General features: G+C 49.3%; 1 protein-coding gene across 2 annotated transcripts in view; it reads right to left on the reverse strand.

Annotated features, from left to right (window-relative positions):
- DDAH1 (dimethylarginine dimethylaminohydrolase 1) overlaps positions 1-22062 on the reverse strand; it is a 90691-nt gene that overhangs the window by 36938 nt on the left and 31691 nt on the right. Inside the window, exon 1 of one of the 2 annotated variants that reach the window (XM_080603080.1) lies at positions 17325-17707. The exons of the other annotated variant lie outside the window; for it this stretch is intronic. Coding sequence (XP_080459206.1) covers positions 17325-17630 — 306 coding nt within the window. The 5' untranslated portion in view covers positions 17631-17707. Of the gene's footprint in view, positions 1-17324; positions 17708-22062 lie in introns of those variants that run through there. 2 annotated transcript variants of the gene reach the window in all.

Genomic DNA, 22062 nt, shown 5'->3' on the forward strand with positions numbered 1-22062 from the left:
GCCAGGAGGCACTGCCTGCAGCACCTAGCCACCCGCTGGGGTTAAATGCGGAGACTGACAAGTCAGCCTAACAAGTCTCACGTGTGGGTACACCCCAACGCGTGGGAGCACTCAACAAAGGAGCTCTGACAGCCACCCCTGGAGCCTCAGACTGAATACATTACACATCTGTTCTTGCTTGCAACTGAAACCTCAAGTGGAATCACCAAACACTTGAACAACGGCTTTCAAGCGCTCTTGCAGGAGTCCACGATTCCTCCCTTCACCTCCGCAGCACAGGGTTTTGCTGCCCACCACGGGCAGACAGCACAGCCCTGCCCGAAAGGGGCCAGGCACCACCACAGCCACAGCAGGACGAGAGCCAGGACTGCTCAGAGCACACCTCAGCCCTGAGAAGGGAAATGCTGGAGAAGGACCTGTGCCCACCACTTAATTGCTCTGGGTACAGAAAATCCTACCTGATTAAACAAAAACTGAACTTCGACAGGAAGAACTCAGACCTGAAAAAACAAGCAGCAGCTTTCAGCGGGCTCCTTGCAACTCTGACCTGAGATGCTAGATGTTCAGGCAGCTTATTTGTTCATTTCAGATGTTCTCTTGATCAGAGCAAACAAGATAAACAAGCACTTCAGAAAGAGTACAGAAATGCTTTAAGTTTAGCCTGGAATGTTTTCCAGACTCCTGAGATTTGCCTCGAATTTTTATCTCGGATTTATAATGAAAAGATCCCCTATTCATACAAATAGACATAAAACCCATCAAATCCATCCTCGTTTCAAGCAAAACCGAAACAAGATAAATGAATACACAACTCGATGAGGAAACAGAAGTTGGAGCTACAACTTGGTCTGTGTGGATGCTCCTGGGGCACTCCTGTGCCACCTGGGGAATCGTATGATGCGTTTCTCTTCCAGCCCAGAGCTGACCTTCCACAAGGACCCTGGCACTGGTGTTTTGCAGCAGCTTTTTTGAAGTTTTTGCTGCTGAATGTCTACTGGAGAAACAGCTTAACACAGTTGTGATACAAAGCCAAACTAAGTACATAAGGCATCTTAACTTTTCAGCTTATTTAATGGTGACTTCGCATTCCATAAAAGCTAAGCAAGTGGTCCTTAATATAACCTGGTAGATATGTCCAATCTGGACAACGTTCAGCACCTTCCCAACTACAGCTGCCCAGTTTTAATTCTCCCTGGGTTTCAGGGACCTGCCCATAGCCCTGGACTACCTGGTACCTGTCCTCCTGGCTCGGTGCCTACCGTCACTCCACAGGATCTGGGCACCCCATGGCAGCTGGGGTAAGACCAGCACCACCACCTCAGACCCAGTGCGTTGTTTCATGGATTTCCCATCTTCTGGGTTGCTGTCTGCTCACTAGGGACACAGACCCACTGCACTGCTGACCATCCAGGCTTTGCAGAAGGTTGCAAGAGCCCATCCTCTATCTTCTGCTGTCTATGGCAAGCCTTCTTAAAAGGAGAAGGCTGCAGAGCACAGGAAGAGGTGCAGGCAGGACGAGCTCAGCCCAGATGCTCACCTACCCTGCCATCCAGGGCTGGAAGCCCCAGACACCCACACAGCCCATTCTAATCCCTTACCATCCCTCTCATTTTTCACCAGTATCAAACCAGAATCTTGCTCACTGCATTTTAATCCCACATCATCTTACCCTACCTCCTGTAACTAATTCCTCCCTTTCAGCAGTTGGCTGCCCATGGGATACTTCCGTATTTTTACTGTTGGACTATATAGAACATAATGAATCTTTAAATGGACTTGATGAGTAAAGTCATTCAAATTAGGCTTCATCAGCAAGACAAAACCCCAGCTGTCTTTCCTAAAGGATATAAAGAAACAGTTTAAACTACCTGGAATCTAATTTTAGCACTGCAGAACAACAGTTAGCAAAATGAATTTGAGGTAAGCAGGGAATATCTGAAACAGAAGAAAATCTTCAGGATCTTAAACAGGCATCTTTTTAATCCATGCAGCTTTTATAGAGATTCCTTCATACCAGTAGTTTCTAGCAGCCTAACAGGCTTAATGGAGCCAGTAGCAACTCTGCAACTGGTTTCACAGGGGTTGTCACTTGCACATTCAATGTATTACAGAAAAAAGGTGCAAGAGCCTTGGAAAAGCACCTCCAGGAAGCTTATTGTAGCTCCATGGAGATGGAGTAAATAAAGCATGCACCATCAGCACATCCTCAACACGCTTCTCATCTCTTTCGAATGAAAGCAATGCTGGGAGCTTCTCTTGTTTAATCTGCAGGAGAGATTGCACTTGGCAATGAATGACTCCTCACATTGACTTCAGTGGGAATAAACTACCCTGGATCTCAGAAGAAAAATGCTCTAACAGAAAGTTAATGAGGTACAAACCAGGTTATGAATGGACCAAAGAAAAACCCTCCTAAAGCTATTTCCTGCCCTGCTGTGATCGAATGCATGCCTTTTAAGGCCTCCCCTTGTCCCCTTCCCTTCTTTGGGCAAGGCTTTATTGCACCCCAAGACTTTCCCCACTTCTCTAATCAGTTTCCATTATGTCCTTTTCCTTTAAAGTTCCCCACCGTTACAGCTCCACCAGGAGCAATAATGCCCAAAACGGCAGCATAGGCTGGATACAGCTTTTAAAATTGTCTTGAAATGGAGCCAAGGTAGAATAAGTCTGCTGGACGGAGGTTAAAGCTCGGCTCCCTCCCTCCAGTGCCGGCATCTCGGCTTCCGCCCAGGCAGCTCCGCACACGACAGTGCGGAAAGTTTTAGAACAGAGTCTAGCCCGGGTTAAGGGAAAAAATCCTGACCTACAAGTTCGAAAACTGTTGTGAACCAAAGTGCTGGGTTTGGCCCCCTTTGAACCAGAGGGGGGCCCCAAGGAAGAGCAGTGCCAGACCAGCTCCAGCGGAGGAGCTCTCAAACTGCAAAGGGAGCTTCCCCATGTCCTCCTCCACTGGAGGAAGGGACATGATGCAAATTTGCTTCATTTATTCATTGCTTTTACATTCAAAACAAAGAAAACCATTGCCTCCCCCCATACACACTGCCATCATTTCTAATTAGCCATTTTGCCCATCTTCAGCTATTTCCTTCTCAGCTACATCCCCACCTCACCATTTTGCACTAATAGCTAGCAACAGGGCCAGCCTCAGAGCTGGCTGGCAATCTCATGAGACAGGCTCTCACAAGAATTTCCTGCTTCTGGTTCAGCCAGACATACTGCAACAACAGACGCTCTCGCGGTATTTTGGCTCTCCCATTCCTTCTTCAGGCCAAGACCCTGGAATGCAAGTGAAAAAAACCTTAATTTTCAGAATTTTAAAATAACTTGGCTCTTCTCTCTGCTGCAGTGGGTGTCTGGTGGCTTCCACTGAGATGAACCGAGTTGGAAGTTACAGTGCTGAAGGTATCACCAAAAAATTCGTTTCCCAGAAACCAGCTTGGTAAGACACCATCACAGTGGGACATCATGGCAGTTTAGTACAAAGACGCAAGTGTTATGGAAAGAACAAATGAATGACCCAGCATAATAAATTGTGTTTCCATGAGTCCTTGGGTATTTCCAGCAAGTGCTTTGATCAAGATGACCTAGTTGGTGAAAACCACGTAGGAGCCTCAAGCAAGACCCAGAGATGGATGATCCTAAGTCCTAAGACGTGCAACACATGAGGGACTGAAGAGCTCTTTCACCAAATTACTGTGCAAGCCTGCACTCCACTTGGACAACACCATTTCTCAGTGTGACTAATCTCACAGTAAATACTTTGGATACTTGCAGGCTGTTGCAGCCCACATCTGTACTTCAGGGAACATCTTTCTAAGCATCACTGCTGGGTCAATACAGTTCCCACTGACTGACTGGCTTGGGTAAAGCCTTGCTGGAAACGCAGAGTTCAGACCACATACAGATGCCCACAGACATCTTTCCTCATATCAGGTCTCACCTTGCAGGACAGCCTGAACATACGCCCATGCTGCTGGCACAATGTAATGGCCACGCTGGACACCAGAGAGGGTCCTTTTGTGACAACATGCTCCCAGCATACTGGCAGATCAAGTTTTAAGGGCCAGTTTAGAAACTGGAGCCAAAACTTCTCAGTACAAGCTCCCACAGCTGGGCTGGGCTCCTAAATCCCATTTAGGCTCAGAAGCAAAGAGCCCTGCCTTTCAGAGATGCTGCGCCTGGACTTCCCATCCCAGGCTTCGGCCAGAGGTCAGAGGACACTCAGCACAGCACGAGCTGTTATCCAGGCATGTTTAAACACTTTTTTAAAAGACCCTGCTGCTGATCTCATCTGTGAGAGTTATCACCTACTCGGTGCCTGCGCAGGGGCAGAGGTAATGCCTCGCACCAGACAGCACGAGGTGAGCTCTGCTCCTCCTGAAGGAGACCTGGGGCTTACGGCAGCAGCCTCCTCACCCCCAGCCCCTCTGGGCTCTGGAGCACTCCCCCGAAAGCTACATGACTGCGTCTGTTCTCTACTCGGCATGAAGGGACAGGCCTACAGAAAGGCTGATTACTAAAGCAGCCAACACTCAGGGGAGACGTGTCAGGTGCTTTATGCATCACCAACAAAGAGACGGCTTTCCCCATCCCCGGAGGAGCACACAGAAAGCATGACACAGACCAAGCGTTTAAAGATGTGCTACATATGGATTTAGCTTGTTCATAAAACTCATCGCAGGATATATTAAATATTACTACACACAGCATTTAACATTACTATTCCAAGCTCTGTTGTGTTATTAACCACACTTGCAGGCACTGCACTGTAGCCTAAAATCTCCTAGTCAACATTTCAGGCTAAGAAACACTTTCAAGCTAAAGCCATGTCATTTTGACAAATGTTACATTACATCAGACTTTCCACTACAGAAAAACACGATCATGAGATCAGCTCAGAGAGAAGGTAAGTAAGCAGACAGCACAGGAAAGAGTTTAAGCGCTTTAAGCTAAGGAGAACGATTACAGGCTCCATGTTAAGCACTGCACCTTGCAGGATTGAGCCCTCGCTACCTACAAACTTGCGTCACAGACATAAGACAGGCCTTAAAATCCAAGAGTTCCCTTCCTTGAATGCTACTGTTACATTTGAACACCAATTGCCTGTCTTTACCCTGGGCTGAAGCCGTGGGCGAGGCCTACCCCCAGCTCCCGAAGCCACCCTGGCAGCAGGCCGCAGCAGCCCCCACGCTCGGTCAGCCTCACGCTGCGGTGGGCACAGGGGGGCCGCTTCCCACCCCAGATCCCCCCTGCTGATACTGAGGCTGTGCTCTGTTCTGTGCGCTCAGATATTTAAAGTGACTGTCAATACGCAACTTGTAAGGTAATAAAATTAAAGTTGCCTCTCACAACCTCTCACGCTGCCCCGAGAAGTTGGGTTTGTTAGCAGCACAGCACCTCACGTGCAGCAGCGTAGGTGAATCTGCTTTCAGGAATGCACACCAGAGCTATTTCTAGGCACAGACTTCATATTTACACGATCTCAGTAAGGCCTTACACACTGTTTTATTAACAGCTCTTTGTTTACATTCCATCCCCAAGCAATAGAAACTCATTTCTTAAGAAGTTTTGGGAGTACTGCTGCCCATTGGAAGGGCTGGCAGACCTTAATGGGCTCCCGTTAGGCCTCTGGTTGGGTGCAGCAATCTTGTAGAGAGGGTGAAGAAACTCAAAGCAGAACTCAGTTAAAATCAGAAGCCTGGTACAAAATTACAAGCAGTGCCTTTAGTCCCTAAAAAAAAAAAATCAAGCACGATAGCATTTCAACTGCTCAGAAGCTTTCTGCAGTTTCTGGTGGCTGCTGACATTCATGCTAAAGCTCCCTTATGTAAGAAGAAGTGAGAAATATAAAGCCATGTCTGGCAAATATCAAAGCTGGATCATTAACCAGAAAACCCATGGAGGGAGAGGACACTCTCCCCCACCTGAGCTGCTCACTGCTAATGGAACAGGACGGTCAGGGCAGTATTTTCCCCACTTGTACCACAAACTCACTGTCTTTGTCAGAGCCTGGATAGCAGCACTCTTCTTCATACTAGTTTCATATTCCCTGGCATTTACTTTTGCTACTCGTCAGTCTCCTGCACGGCCGTCGCACAGCGCCATGGCGGTAGGGGCTGAAGGGAAGCTCCAGCTACCAGGCCGGACAAGCCCCAGGGAGCACACTGCAGCCGAACGAGCGGCACTGCAGCAGACAGGGGTGCAGCCCCAGGCCTTCCTCCCGCCCAGCAGGACCTGGGTACAAACCACCAGGTCCCAGGCTCACGCAGCCCACATCTGAGGGGCCCACCACTGAGGCCGTGGGTCCGCACCAGGTTTCTGTGGAAAGGGCTCACAGCTGGGAGGAGGCCAAGCAGGAGGCTTTGCAGGCCAAGCTCGATGCTCTGCTGTCAGAAAGGGCTTTTAGGCTGCTCATGGCATTATCTTGGATAACAAGATGGATGCCACCCCTGGCACTCCACCATTCATCAGACCTACCTGAAAATGCTCCTGTGACTGCTGTTTGCAGGCATAAGATCAGTTCTGCTTTGCAGATGTTTAAAAATTTGATTACCTGTAAAGCAGGGGTATAAGTGCAGAAAAGAGCAGCACCTTTTCCAAAAGGCTCCTTGTGCTCTGAGAAAGAACTTCCTACCACCGACACTGATGTTTTCAGGCTCACTATCTGTATCACGCTGTTCAGGAAAGCCTGACCATGATCTCCACAGCCAACAGCGGCAGATTATCAGCTGCCATCAGCTCCCCCATGACAATATTGACCTCAAAGCCCAGGGGAGACCACCCTCCCCACAGCACCTTTTTGCCAAGCCTCCTCAAGGACACTCTCTTTCACAACACTAAGCCTGGCTCTCAATACATCAAACCTCTGTATGCCAAGTATTCATTGCTAGGCCTTTCTAAGAAAGATTTTGCAGAGCTTGGATGGCAATGTTTTCACAGCTGATGTGGAAAAGCTAGAAACAACATTTCCCAATGAGAGATCTCTGTGTTACAAAGTATGCACTGTTTCTTAGGGTTAATCTGACTTGGTACAGGGAAGAAAAAATCCTTTTATACTGTTGACAAAATATCTCAGCCTGCCTTAATAGCATAATCATTCCATTTTCTAGTCCCTGTGCTAGGATGGATATGGATAGAGGCAGAGAAGACAAAAAGTTAACACCTGACCTCAGATCATCCATGTTTGTGCTACCACAGCCCACCTAGCACCACCTGACACCCTAAGCCTGAACACAGGTTCCCACAGCCCCACAGGACAGAAACACTGGCAAGATGACTGCAGGATTCACACAGGGCAGCAGTGGAAAAGTGTGTCCCAAACCGCAGCCCTTGAACCACTCGTGACCTTCGGGATAACAGCAAGCAACTCATTATAAGGCTGCTAAACAGCTATCAGTATTACAGCTTATTCATAATACATCAGCTGCTTAAGTGGGTCACAGGGACCTGGATATCCAAGTAGCCTGATTCCAGCAGCACTGGCAGCTTAAGGAAAGAATAACAGAAAGGACAAGTATAGAGTGACTCTGTCTCCGGTATAATTTTCCTCAGCTTATATTGTAAGAGGCAGTGTACACGTTTCCAAAGCCAGATATTGCATCTGGATCAAAGTGTTGAACAGCTATTGATGGATCTCTTTTGTTAATTTACACCCAGCTGCACTTTTGGACCCCACAACGTCCTGGCAATGAACTTGACAGCTCAGTTGTGCGTTGCATGACAAAGTACTTCCTTCTGCTCGAGCCTGCTGCCTGGGTATTTCTCTGGATGTCATCAGGTTGTTTTATCATTCCCAGTTCATTTTCTCTGTACCATTTGAGATATTATAGAGCTCTCCTATTTCTCCCCTCCCCAGAATAGCTTTTTAAGATGAAGGCATTTATCTAATTAGCCCCACTTGACACAAAAGCAGTCCTGTACTGCAGCAAGGTCTTCTCATCCACCCCTACCTTTTCTGCTTATGCTGCGTTTCCAGGACGGGTAACCAGAACATCACACAGCATTTCTTATCCAGGTGAATAATCAATCTAAATCCTGTCCAAAAAGTGGCCTTTCAGCAATACTGGAGGAATACAGTATTTTAAAAAAAGTTTTAGAAATGCTCATTCAGAAGGGAACGTCCTAATACAGAGCCCTGCAGTCAAGGAAGCCTAGAAATAGTTATCTAACTCATATCCTCCTCCAGCGGTATCTTTAAGCAGTTTCTATTTGCCTCTCAACAGCGCTGCTCACTTCAGCTCTAACTACCACATTTCGTCAGCACAGGCATTAGTATTCCCATCAGAGGCTTTCAGAGGCTTTTAACGTAAAGTGAGCCACAAGCTAGCGTTAAGCCTCAGGGAAACCTAGTGGCTAGCAATAGCCACAGCTCCGCTCCTCTGTGCGGTCAACGCTGGAAGAACCCGAGGTGCTTGAGAGCCACCACCTCGACTGTTTCAAGCACAGTGATGTCAGACTCAGCCATCTGGGTAGATGAAATGCTCCAAATCACTTAAATTGTTTGCAAAATGAACTCCTGAAGGACTGGTAAATATCTCATCTTTACAAAGAGGCATAACCTGGATTACTACTAAACATGTGAAGTGCTCTTAAAACAACAGCTTGCTACTTCTGGACAGCAGGCCAAAACCTGGCTCCCTCTCTAAAACACTCACCTTTCTAGTTAGCTCAACATAAGTGCTTGGAAGGAGATGACCACCTCCACGGCTGCTGGCCTGCAACTCAAAGGACACCAATTACACAGAAGTGCAGGGACATTGGTATATGCAGGGCTCTTGCCCTGAAACATCCCCCCATAGGGTGTGGGAAGAAACATACAGCATCCAGCCTCCATGACAACTCTTAGGTTAAGGCTCTTTACAGATGAAAGAAAAGAAATCCAGAAAGATATCACAACACTGCTGCTAGTTCCCAATTCTGTGGCAGGTCTTGTTTCAGCTTGCTGCAGTGGCCAGCTGGGACTGAGCTGAGACAGACGATTTGGTTTTGCCAGAGAACTTCGGCTGGCATTCAGAAGCAGGCAGAGCGCCAGCTCCTTTACTATTAACACATACAGCCCTTCCAGAAGCAAATTAGCACAATTATTTTTTTTAAAGACAGTGCCAAGCATTGAATGTCTACTGAAATTAAAATGAATTCTGCAAGTATCAAACAAGCTATTTTTGATGTACTTGTTTGGTTTTGCTATCAGTGCGAAGTAACAGAAAGGATACATCACCTGACTCAGCCCAATTCTGTGCTATCAGCTGCTTTAGATGGAAGCAAGGCCTGACTCAGGTACATCTGAGCCACAAAACACTTCCTTAAAAGAAGGTATTGCTACTACTACTAAAAAGAAAGGCAGCAAAAAAGATACTGTGACCACGTCACTCACCTCGCTCTAGAGCCATGACTGACCAGTTCTTATCACTGGCCAGATCAGACACCAGGGTGAAACTCTTACAGCATAAGCCTTGACTGAATAGAGGTGTGCTCCTGTGTAAAAATAGGGTGTTGGAGCAAAAATTGATCAGTAGTTACTGACCATGGTAATTACTTTTTGATAGGAGCACGTTCTCTGCAGGCGCTAACCTCCGCAGGCCTTCCAAAAACAAGGGCTTGTACACAGCTGCCTATGCACCGGGATAACTTCTGGGCAATGGAGACTCCTGCTCTGTATCTGTACAGGCCACTTGTGTTTCAGGTCAGACATTTACTAACCTAGCCTGCGTTTTTCATCCAGCACTGTTTACCAGGAGAATTAAGACAAAGACAAGAAATCCTCTGAAAACTGAACAATGCAGAAGCACAGACACCACTTTCTTGGATTAATTTATACCACTAATCTCACCAAATGCTCAACAGAACAGAGTAATGCAAGTTAAAGCTTGCTGTATGGTCACCTCCTATAGCATCCTCAGTGCAGTCCTGCAGTGCCTACAGCCGAGGTTGAATACCAGACTGCCTCTCCAGAATCACTCCTGGGAAGCCAGCAAGGGCAGAACAGTATTGGCAGAAATGCAAGCCTGAGTGTGCTTGCTTTAATTAAAAAGGTCAGTGTTTACACCAGTAGCGCTTGTTGACATGCTGCACGCTCTGGTGCCCTCGCCAAGAGGGACAACTGGAGGCACTGAGTTCATTAAGGACAACTGGGGACCTGTTACTAACTCTCCCCAAATCCCATCTGACCAAACCGGAGGGTCTTGCCTTCGCCACGTGTATGCTCCTAAATCAGCCGTAAGTATATTTTACGATGAGCCAAAAGTTTCACAAACTTGGTCAAAGTGACAGACAGGCACCTACCTATCTGACCTGCGGGACACACACTCCACACACATCACCAGCAAACCAGAGCTGAATTCGCAAGTGGAAGCATGCAAGAGGCAGAGGGGGGGAAAACCAAGACACGCGCTTCTTCCTGTGCGTGTCCTGGCACGGCGCTGGGAGCAGCTGCTGCCTGTGCTACTGGTACAGCTCAGGAAGTTCAGCTGGGGACCTCACTCCCCACACCGAAGCGTCTCAGAAGCCAGCAGGCAGAAGCAGACACCACGGCAGCTCCTCTGCATCCCACTCGGCGCTCAGAAGGTGCTGCCAGATCGCACCGCGAGCAAGGCAGCGCCGCAGCCCACATACAAGCCCTCTCCTTGGCAGGGTACACAGGGTGCTGTGGGACTGTAGGCAGTGTGAGGTTAAAAAAAATATGTATCCATCAAGCAACTGGGGATGTCAGGAACCCACATTTATACTCCAAAACAATTCCAGCAGTGACTGAGTTAAACCAATTTTTATGATGCTTTTAAGTAAGGCAGCTGCCAAAGAGAAAGATTTAGCTTCAATCTGACTGTCGGGCAGGAATCTCTTGGGAAAGAAGCAGGGTAGCTCCGAGCCATATGGATAAGTCAGAACAGTAGAAAAGGCTCTTTTCACTTTCTTATGGAAATGCTTAAGGTTATTTGGAACCTTTAACCACTTAGCATTTGCACTGAACCATAAGCTCACCAAGGACTATTTATCACAGCTAAAGAAGCAGTGATTAAAAAGGTACGAAAGCTGACATCAGGCTTGCAAAATAATAATTGGTGTTCACAGGATATTAAAAGCAGACATTTAATTTGGCTTCTGCCTTTTTTGTTTTGAATCTTGGTCAGCAACTCATATTGCTGAGAAACTTGATGTAGCAATTTATTAAAGTCTAAACATTGCCTCTGGTAGAAGAGCATTGAACTCAACTTGTTCCTAGACCATCCTTAAAGATCGTTTTACAGTTCTATAGATAGAAAGCAATTATAATGAATATGGTCCCTTATATTGATCTGACTAGAAGCTGCTTCCTAATATTTTCATTAGATCTGTGATTACAGCAGCAAAATTGAAAAATCAAAGAATGTAGTTCTTGGCATGACCCATTTGCCTGAAGTGTCAGCCCTATTAATGTAGGGTCAGAGCTACATCAGCAACGAACTCTGAGACCAAAGCAGAACATACCCGAACCACAAGGCAACACTCCGGCTGCAAAGAGATAGGAGGAACAGAGCCACAGAAACAAATACAACCTGCTTCTGAAGTAGGCTGCTTAAAGAGGCTAAACCATTCCTTCCATGTGTCTGAGACTACAATTACATAGGCTCCTGATACAGGTCTGATGCTGTCAGTGATTTTTTAAAAACTCACTTCAAGTACTCTTTAGGAGGAAAGCTGCACACTGTTCAAGACAAAACTTCTCCACTGGGTGCTTTCCAGTTATTTTACCCACTAAGACCAAAACACTGAAACGACAGCTAACGAAACCAACTGTAGGAAGCACTGATGTAGATTCTGATGAGACCCACTTGGTTGCCTTCTGTACCCCACGATGGGCAACACCTGTTTGCTCCTGGAGAACACTGCTTTCCCTCAGCACAGGCACTAGCACACACCTCCACATGGCACACACTTTAGGGAAGATCATTGCACTTGCCTCCATCAATTATGCGTGGAGAGCATTGCGAACAGCCTCTCCACAAAAGACGAGCACAGCCCAGGTATCCATCCATCTCAACCATCTTATCCTACATCTGACTGGGACTTCTTGACTTGTTTTCAGCACAGCTGCAGATAGCAGTGACAACCATCGACAGGATCTTTTGCACTTCTGATTTTATAGTTAGAATGAGAACACTGAAAAGAATAGGCCAAAGGAGCTTGTGTATGGTTCAGCATAAAATGGTAAAAGCATTCAAGAAAAAAAACAACACAGCCTGAGGGCAGAAAGGTGCCTAACACCATTTCTAATTGTTTTGTCAAACCTCAAAGCTTTTGCCCCTGTTTACTCACCAGCTGGTTTAAACACTAAGCAATGACAGAGGGGTAACCCCTGAGACTCCCTCCCAAGCTTTCTATGCAGAACATTAATCAGTAACATCATGGGCGAAGCACAGTAAGTGCATGCAAAGGAGCCAGTGCAACTGAACAAGAACTCCAGGATCTGCTATGACAATTTACAGAACTATGAATTAAAGTTGGTGGGTTTTTTTAATCTCTTGCCTCTCTAACGATCAGCAAGTGCTAATCCTCCAAGGAAATGAGACAAATGTGACAGGTCTCTGCCAGTTGTGCAGAAAGAAGTTGGTTTAAGTGATTAGTCAGCAAATACAGGCTCTTACATACTAGCATGTGCTATAAAACAAATCCCCCATAGCCTAATTAGGTTCAGGAGCTAGCAGAGCCTTGAAACATTTCTCTAGAGCCAAGCTTTTCTATTACTTTGCAACAGACATTATCCTGCAGAACTACTGAGGTCTACAGATGGAACGGAGGAGATGTCTGTCATTTAGCAGCTGCACTACAACGAGACCTGCCTATGCAGGCAACTCCTCACCTGTTTGCTTTCTGCTTTCTCAGAGGCATTGGCCACCCAGCCCACGAACCATTCCTGGCAGCACCAGGCTGCAGCCACGTCCACAGCCCAGCGCATGCACGAGCTCCAGGATGACCTCTCCATGCAGCCCCACGGGAGCACACCGAGCAGGACGGGGTGGCTGTGCCGGGGGCTGCTTGGTGCTGAGCAGCAGGTTACATGGCCCAGCACTGTGGGAAGCTTGGCAGGACCACGGCTGTGCACAGGGCCCTGCCACCTGGTGAGCAGATTCAGGAAGAACCCAGAGATGCTCAAGGGGCAACTGGGAGGCTCTTCCAAACCTTGTTGAGAAGATAGCACATAAGCACATTCCCTTGTCATTCACCCCATCCTCATTGCCCGTCTTCCCTCCCCATGCTGCAGGAATGCAGCCCCACAGACTGGTCCCCAATGGGTTTTGGGGGGAAGAAAGAGGGCTCTTGGATTGACATTTCCTCTTGACTTAGGAAGGAAGAATCACTCAGTGATCTCTTCTGCAGCAGATCCTGAAGCTTCCCCAGCCATTCTCCCTTCCCAATGCAGCAGCTGAGAAGAGGCCAGGTTAGCGGGGGCTATATTTCGCTGAGCTTTTGGATTTCCATCTGCCTGCATAAGCACAGAAATGGTGGAAGCGCTGTTTGTGCTATCCCAAGCACATTAAGACAACTTAGGCAGTACGAGCAATGTGCTGATCAGGGCTCTTCTCCGCATCTAACCCTGGTGTGTTCAGAAGGTGACGTGAAGCGTTTATACTAGAGGAATAAGCAATTGAGAACACGCTGCTGGAACAAAAGGTGCTGGAACCTGATCAGTGATCACAACATTTCCATTAGAGTTACTCAACTTGAACATTAAGTGCACTGGTGACTGCACACAGCTAAACAAAACACCAGCTTATCCGCATTAGGTATCTACCTCTGGCTTACTTTAAACGCTTTCACCTTTCTACTAAATCCAAAACTCTCCAGAAACTATGAATTTTAAAATAAGTTCAGAAGTTGATAACACAGAAACATAATGCCTTGGAATAAGCCCCTGCCTCTTGCAAACAAATCATTAAATGCATGACCAATTTTTCTACTTTACTAAAAAAATACTGGTCTGATTCCCAGTACTGACTGAACATGACCAAGTTTAATTCAACTCTTTTTCCTCCCTACAATAACTTGGAGCAAGAACAAATAATCTGTGGGTTGGGGTTTTTGTTGGGTTTTGTTCCAGGCAGACAACCAGTAGAGAATCCAATGGTGCTGGAAGGGGAACCGCTAGTATCTGTACAGCCTGGAAGCTCAGTCAGTGCTATTAAAGACTGCTGCAGAACTGTGCCTGCTACACACAGCGTTGCAGTAATTGATAACAAGCCTTCTTAATAAGGAATCTAGTCAGCGAAAGAACACGCTGCAACAGTTCTTAAATATTGCATTACGGTTTCAGTAACATGAAGTGCGGGAGGACAGAGATAGTGCCTCCCGATGAGCTGCCTGCCAGATGGGAGGGCTGAGCGGCTCCAGCTGTGTTCAGCCAGGCCGCACCTCAGCAGCCCCCAGGCCCTTCATCTTCCCCTTGTCCTGATGGGGCTTCAGCGCCCGGCCCACCGCAGGCCTCCCGGCAAGCTGCCTGGACACAAGCCCTCCTCCATTAACACTTGACAGAAGCGGCGCCCCGCAGCCCCGCAGGTCAGGGCCGAGGCGAGCAGGCCGTGCCTGGCGCAGCAGCTCCAGGCCTCACAGGAGGCACGGCCGCAGCGCGTGCTCAGCGCACGGCCCTCACGTTAACTGGGTTAAGCCGAGCGCCAGCCGCACTGCTGAAGTACTCATGGGGTTACGCCTGTGTTACATAAAGAGCAAGACTGCGCTGTGAGAAACCCGTACTGCACGTGGACCGCAGCCACCGCCTTCCCTCCTCTGCGAGCCTGCTGACCATATGAGCCCCGGTCACGTTCGTACCAGGCTGGCCAGGCCAGCTGGGCTAGGAGCAAAGTCCTCCAGAGAGAGCATGAGAAAGCTAGTTTCGCAGGGCCTCGTCCTTCTGACTTCTGGCAGTGGATCTATCAGACCATGAGCCATCCAGATCTAGTGACTGTCCATGTCCTGGGCAGGCAGACCAGGTCATTTCACAACCATTAACTGATAATGCCCATCTCCAAGTATCCTACCTTACAACAGGCTTCACCCCCAGAGTAATTCAAGTCGGAGGGGACCTCAGGAGGTTTCTAGTCCGTCCTCCCTCTCAAAACAGGGCCAGCTATGAGAACAGACCAGGTCGCTCAGGGCTTTAATCCAGTCAGGTCTTGAAAGCCTCCGCAGCTTCTCCAGGCCCCCATTTCACTGCTCAGCTGCCCTCACTGTGAGAAGCCTCCTTACACCCCATTAAAACATACTGCTTCCACTGAAGCCTGTTGTCTCCTGTCCTCCTGCCACACAAGTGAACAGCCTGGCTCCATGCTCTTGATAACCTCCATGTAGGTACTGAGGAGCTGAAGGATATTTATAGCTTGTTTTTTAATTCACAGAAAGCTCATGGGAGTGATTGCCCCTTCATTCAAGGAAACTAATAAGTTTCAAATTGTGCTTCAAAGCTTCCTCTCACGTTGATTTGTGACTCTGCCTGGACAAGTCATCCAAGGAAAGAAGTAAATCTGCTCCACTGCTTCTGCTAAGAGTTTACCATGTTCAGGCTTTATTTCAAATCATGTCTGAGTTACTACTTCATGCAAAGTAGTTGGTGCTGATCAATAAGAGACCTAGCCCAGCAAAAAGGAATATAAACAGAACAAACTTTGTATTACCCTCTGACAATACACTACATAATTCAATGATAAATTGTTACCATATGCATCCTCTCCAGCACAATCTTTTTTAATTATTTTGTGGATGCTGGGGAGCAACTTCTAATTATGATTTAAAACAATTTAACATATTTAGAATTACATAAGTAAATGTCACGTCTTGTTTTTTGTTAATGGGGTAGAAAACAGACTGTTTTACCTGACTGATTCTTATAATAAGCAGGATACAACTCATGGAACTTCATTTGCTGCTGTTAACCCTCAGGAGAGGGCTAATGCCATCAGGTACTTGCACTCAACATTATTTCACTCAAGGGCCAAGCAGCCTCAAGCATCACTAACTCCCCCTCATTACCCCTGCAGCCTTGGGTTATGTATCTTTGTCCACTACCTTCGTGGAACCAGAATAGCTAGCAACACTGAAGGGAGGAGAACAAAGAGGAAAGAATGAAGAGGAAGACATAACTTGGGGTTTTTTAAGCAAAGAAGCAAGTATCCCACATCCTTTGCTTCCCTGTTTCATGCTTTTTAGTTTCTTTATGGCACCTCAAATAGAGCAAACAGTTACAGCCACTATCGCATTCAGTTCTGCTGCCGTATCTCATCTCTTCATGTTCACTGTGCATTGGCATAATCTGAGACCTCAAAGTAGGCAACGAAATACCACCTCTTACTTTCAGCTGGTGGCAACTGGTGTCTCCCACCTCCTGCCAGTGCCACCAATTGTCACCAGGTGGGTAACATAAGCCACCACCCCTTGCTTCCCAGGCTCCTTCTAAGCACATCCACCCAGAGCTGACCCCCACCTCCATGCGCAGACTCCTGTCTACTTGCAAAGCCCACAGTCAGTGACAGAGGCGTTTCTCCTGCAGGCCACTGGAGCACACATAGCGACACACACCAGTGACTCACGGGAAATGGCCACAGAAAGCTCAGCTGGGCTCCAGCTGAGCAACAGCCACTGCTGGAAGCTTCGCTCTGGTGCCGCTGCCTCAAAGAGGACTGGGATGCGCTTGAAGCAGCGCACACACGTGTGTATGCACATGGAGGTACGTGTGTGCGAGAGCTGTGAGACATCTGCGACTCACTGTCGGACAACGCTCAAGTGAGCCTTATTACTAGAACGAGGGCACCATACCCATACTAAGGATGCCAAGGCCACGGAGACCACTCCCCGCTGTACTTGCCAGCCAGGCCAGGGGCACTCACTGACAATGGGCAGCAGCAGGCTGCAGGTGCCCGTGGATCACAGGGCGAGTCCTGTCCCTGGGGAGGACGGGCACTGCGAGACAGGAGAGGGCTGCATCGGGACACGCCTGCGGGAAGGCGAGCGGCCAGCTGGGCGGCCCTGCAGCTCCGGGCTGGGTGCGAAAGGTTCCTCGCCCCCCGAGGATGCGGCAGCCGGGCGGCACTCGGCCACCCGCCCGGACCGCGCCCGGCGGGCGCCCCACGAGCACCCGGAGCCCGGCTGCAGCCCCCGCCCCGCACCTCCCGCGCCCGGCCGGGGCCGAGACCACCGGCGGCAGCTCCGCGAAGCGCCGCGCTCGGCGGCCGGGGCCGGGGCCGAGCCGCGCTGCGGCAGCGACCCCCGGGCGGCGGCAGAAGGGAAGGGCCGAGCCCGGCCGGGCACCTGCGGGCCGGGGCCGGGGGGCCGGGGGTCGCGCAGGCGGTGCCGGCCCCTACCTCCTTCCTGCGGCTGGGCGCGCCCGGGCGGGTGAGCAGCGCCGTCTCCTCGCACACCACGGCCGCGTCCTCCACGAAGACGCAGTCGGGCAGGCTCTCGTCCGCCGGCAGCTCGAGCACCCGCAGCCCCAGCTTGCCCCGCAGCACGCCCACGTACAGCTGGTGCTCCCGCTCGGCGCGGGCGAAGTCCACCTCGGGGCCGGCGGCGCTGCGCAGCGCCTGGCGGCACAGCGACTCGGGCAGCGCCCGCACCACGGCGTGCGTGCAGCGCCCGAAGGCGCCGGGGCCGCCGCCCAGCCCGGCCATGCTGCGCGGGGACGCGCGCCGGGACCGCCGCCGGCACCGGGACCGCCGCCGGCACCGGGACCGCCGCGACCGGCTCCGCGCCGCCGCCGGCCCCGCCGCTGATAAAGCGCCGCCCGCGGCCCGGCCGCGCCCCATTGGCTGCCCACCGGGCACGGCGCCACGGGGCCGCCGCCGAGCGCGCTGCCATTGGCTGGCGGCGGCGGCCGCGCCCCGCCATTGGCCGCCCCCCGCCGGGCGCCGCTTACCTGGGACCCTCCCGGCCCGGGTGGGGCTGGGGGCGAGGCCGCGCCCCGCCGTGAGGCGGCCCCGCAAGGGCCGGGGCCGGGGGCCGGGGTCCAGCCCCACCGCACGGCCCCGCGCCCTCCCGCCCGCTGGGGGGTCCGTGCCCGGCCTGTAACCCCCAAGGCCGGCTGGGCGACGCCCGGCGTGTGGGAGATGCACCTCGAGCTCTGCCCCTCACCGCGGCCGTCCCGGCGTCGGTGCGGTGCCGTGCCAGCAGCAGCCCAAGGGCCAAAAGGCTGATTTCCCCTCAGTTTGTTCAAGGCAGACACAAGGCGCCCGCTGACTGTTGCAAGCAGTTCGAGGAGCTACTTGGGTACAAGGTCATTCCTGTAACCCACGCTCCAGGCGTGCAGTGCTCTTACAACCGCGGAGTTACACCGACCATGCCCAAACTCCTGCACCTCCCTGCACCTCTGCGTTCCGCCAGGCTCGGCCCAGAAAGGCCGCCTGCTGCTCTGTCATGCCCAAGTGCCGTGCTGTCTGCCCGCTCCTGCCTGTTGTTTCCCGGGGACTGGGCGGGTGGCTGGGAGGTTGATCCATAAAGCCAAATGGAGAACCTCCCATGAAGGAAGGCAGTTCCAGAGGAAATAAAACCAAATCACTCTTCATGCCTTTCTACCAGACCATTCACTGGGACAGCTTGTCCACCTTCTTCCCTTCCCTTAAGGTATCAAAGCTTCCACCTCTGCAGGGTGGTAGGGAAACCAGTGTTCTGCTCCATTTCTGCCTTGGAGACTGAATCAATGAGGACTTTCCATCATTTCCCCTAAAAAGAAGCCCTTACTTCCCCCCGTTGGATTTTCCCCAGGCTTCATCCTGACGTGAGGTCACCCTGGGGGAGGCCCAGCCCTCCCCGGCCCCTCCAGTCGCGCACCTCTGGCTCGCAGGCAGGGAGCGAATTCGGCTCGGCGCCAGGCCTCGCGCTAAGGGAGACGCCCTCCCGGGTACCTCGAAGTCTCTCCTCACCAGAGCAGATGGGAAGAGAGGAGGAACCTGAATTTGCCTTCCAGCTGTTCTTTTCCTGGCGAGGCTGTTTCGGGTGTCCCTCTGATCACTGAAGCCCCCCAGCACACGGCTCCCTGCTCCCTTTCGGCACTCAGAGAAAACCCGGGCAGCTGCCTTGGTTGTGCTGTCGTGGACACAAGCACATTTCATCTTTTGGGGATATGATTTATGAGTAGTAGCATGAAGGAAATATCAAGAGTGTTTCTAAAATGGCAGCTGACTAGATTTTCATCTGCATTTTTCACACGTTCTCCAAATACCCTGTATCGGCTGCCTTTACTTAACGTGCATAGGCGCAGTTATTTGTATAACTGTGATTCATTGAATCATGTGCAAATATTATTCTCCTTAAACAAATGGTCAGGCAATTGAGCTGCTATCATTTACGACAATTTAAATTATTGAGAAACAACTACAAATGGTACTATACCATTTCTGGTATACAGTAGTCAATAGCTCATAGAGTATATATAATGTGTGGTCATTCCGGAATCATTAAGGCTGATTTTTACACCTTACAGATTTGGGATTTGGCCATTGTCAGTCTTCATTTTATTTATTTATTTATTTTTTTGTTAGCACAACTTTTAGCCAGAAGAAAAAATGCTACTATCTTTCCGCAATTTAAAAAATTGCCAGAGTTCCTATCTGAAAAAGTATTGAAAAGACTTGTTCCTGCAGCCATTCAATCGGAAAGTTCCAGTCAATATAGATTTTTTGACTTTCATAAATACCTTATGAATTTAAATGCTCTGACAATGTTTAAATCTCACTGAGAGATGCCATGCACTCATCTTGGCTGCATATTACACGAGAGGACAGCGCGGTTTGCCCCGGAGGCATTGCCACTGACCGGGCTGACCTGAGGTGGCCCGCGGGAGCTGGCCCAGCACCACAGCCAGCATCGCCGGCGTGCCTTCCTCTGGTGGGGGACGGGGCTGGAGAAAGGAGAATCTCTTCACGGGCAGCGGCATGCAGAGAATGCAACGTGTTTTGGAAACATAAAACGTTACCTATTTAGACAAGGTTACAGAAATAATTACCACGGTAGAAAGACAAAGCCCCGGCTAGCTCCACCGATTTATAAAAGGTGCAGTGTACATACAAATGACGAACTGTTTGCTGATTGTGATTGTTCTATTATTTATGTTGAACAGAAAGGCATCATCAGCAATCTAGGAACAGATGCAGTCAGAGCAAAACTGTGCATATTTGTAATAAGATTAACAAAATATCAGTTTGCTCACAAATTAGCGTTACATAAGGGAATGTGTTCACACAGTCCTGCAGGAGTTATGTTAAAATTCATCATAGGCAATAATACAAAATGGGTCAGCTACAGTCATCTACATAGGATTTCTCGTCTGCCTTGCTGTATAGCCAGTATTTTCCTGGTAATTTTGTCCTGCTGGAGCAACTGCTGTTAAAGAACAAAGCTGCCTCCCAGCAAGAAAAAAGCTGTGTCACCTTACGGAATTCAGGCAAAAGGAGAAAACCGTGCTGGTAACAGAAGACATAACGCGGACCACTCAAGCACTATCATAGAAAGCTGTATGTAGAAAGGAGAAAACACTTTATACAGAAAATATAGAAAAGAATGCAAATCCTTTTTTTTTTTTTTGACTGACACTACACAGAGTCATCTGCTGGCAGTGACAGTGAAAAGAAAATTGCCTTGCAAAATGTACTTGAGGAAGCACATGTGAACAGCGCGTTCACTTGCAGGAGAAAGCATTAGATATCGAAAAAGAAGATATGGCTTAAAAGTTATGACAGAAAAGTCATCAATAAACAGAGCAAAATTTCATCCATTTGACAAAATCTCCAGCAGCATATTGATAAGATTTTTTTACAGCCGTGACTTGAGAACAGCCTGCAGCTCCGTGAAAAGCTGCTGCAAAGCCGAAGGGAATAATTTGTCCTCCTTACCCACAAGGTTGGAGACAAGCATGGGACTTAGATTACTGCAAGGAAAAGTACGGAAAACTTTCTAACAATAAGGAGCAGAGGAAAAGATTGCCTGGGAACAATGTGCAGCTGCCATACCAGCTGTTCTTAAGAAGTTAAAAATGTATCTGTCAGGAGCAGCTCGAGCTGGGGAAGAAGGATGGATGAGAGGAGGTCTTTTCCATTCCTGGGCTTCTCTTATCATTTTTACGCTGGAAATGACTGATACTTTTTTTCACTGCTGTTGAACAGTTTGTGGGACAATGACAACAGAGAATTTGGATTTGGGCTGATTGCTCGGACGTGTCAGAAGGCTGCGAAGACACCTCTGGGTCTACAGCCTTAATGACCACCTCGCACACCATAACTAAGAGCCACCTGAAACTCAAGACATTGAAGACCCCGGACTAGAAGGCCACTGAGCCCCTCAGTCACCAGCACTTCCTGCTGCGGTGGTTGAAGCTGTACCAGAGAGAAGGAGAGACACCGAGTTTCACTTTTTAAAAAGAGTGCAAGTTTAAGGGATTCCTCACCTCAGTACAAGAGCCGTGCAACTACTTCCTAGCCAAACACCATTACGAACAGAGGCAGACACTTTGCAGGAAAAGCTCCCGTTATGACCCAAGGGTCTTTCATTCTCTTAGCAAAGGTACAGGATTGGGTCTTAGAGCCATAAAAAAGAAAATATTATTTTAATCACCCTTTAGATACATGAGAAGTCATTCAAAGGGCTTAAAAAGCCTAGATGACTAATTTTCAACTTCGGCTCTGGTACTGTAATGCAAAACAACATCATGAGTCCATTGAACAGTATTTGTACTAAGTAAGTGGCCGGGCGCCTTAGGCAACATATCACCTCTCTTAACTTTGCCCCAGCACATGGACAAACTCCAGAGCCTTTTATGTTTTCCAAATGCTGAACAGACTTAGCTCTCTGTGTAACAGGCTGCACTTGGAAGAGGGACCAATCTCTCCGGATGGCGTAAAGCAGCAGTGCATCTGCCAGCGTGCGGGGAGCAGCGTTTTCCCTCGCCTGAGCTGAACCCGAGCTATCTCACAGCCTTACCGCGGTCAGATTAATTCTATATATAGCTGGTTCCGGAGAAACACAATATTTGTTTTGTCTGGTATGGGCTAATGAACCGGGCCTGTTCTCAGCTGGCATTTCGCATACTCTGGAGAAGGAGGAATTTCCCTG

This window comes from Anser brachyrhynchus, assembly GCF_964034855.1.
Source record: "Anser brachyrhynchus genome assembly, chromosome: 8".
Lineage (NCBI taxonomy): Eukaryota > Metazoa > Chordata > Aves > Anseriformes > Anatidae > Anser > Anser brachyrhynchus.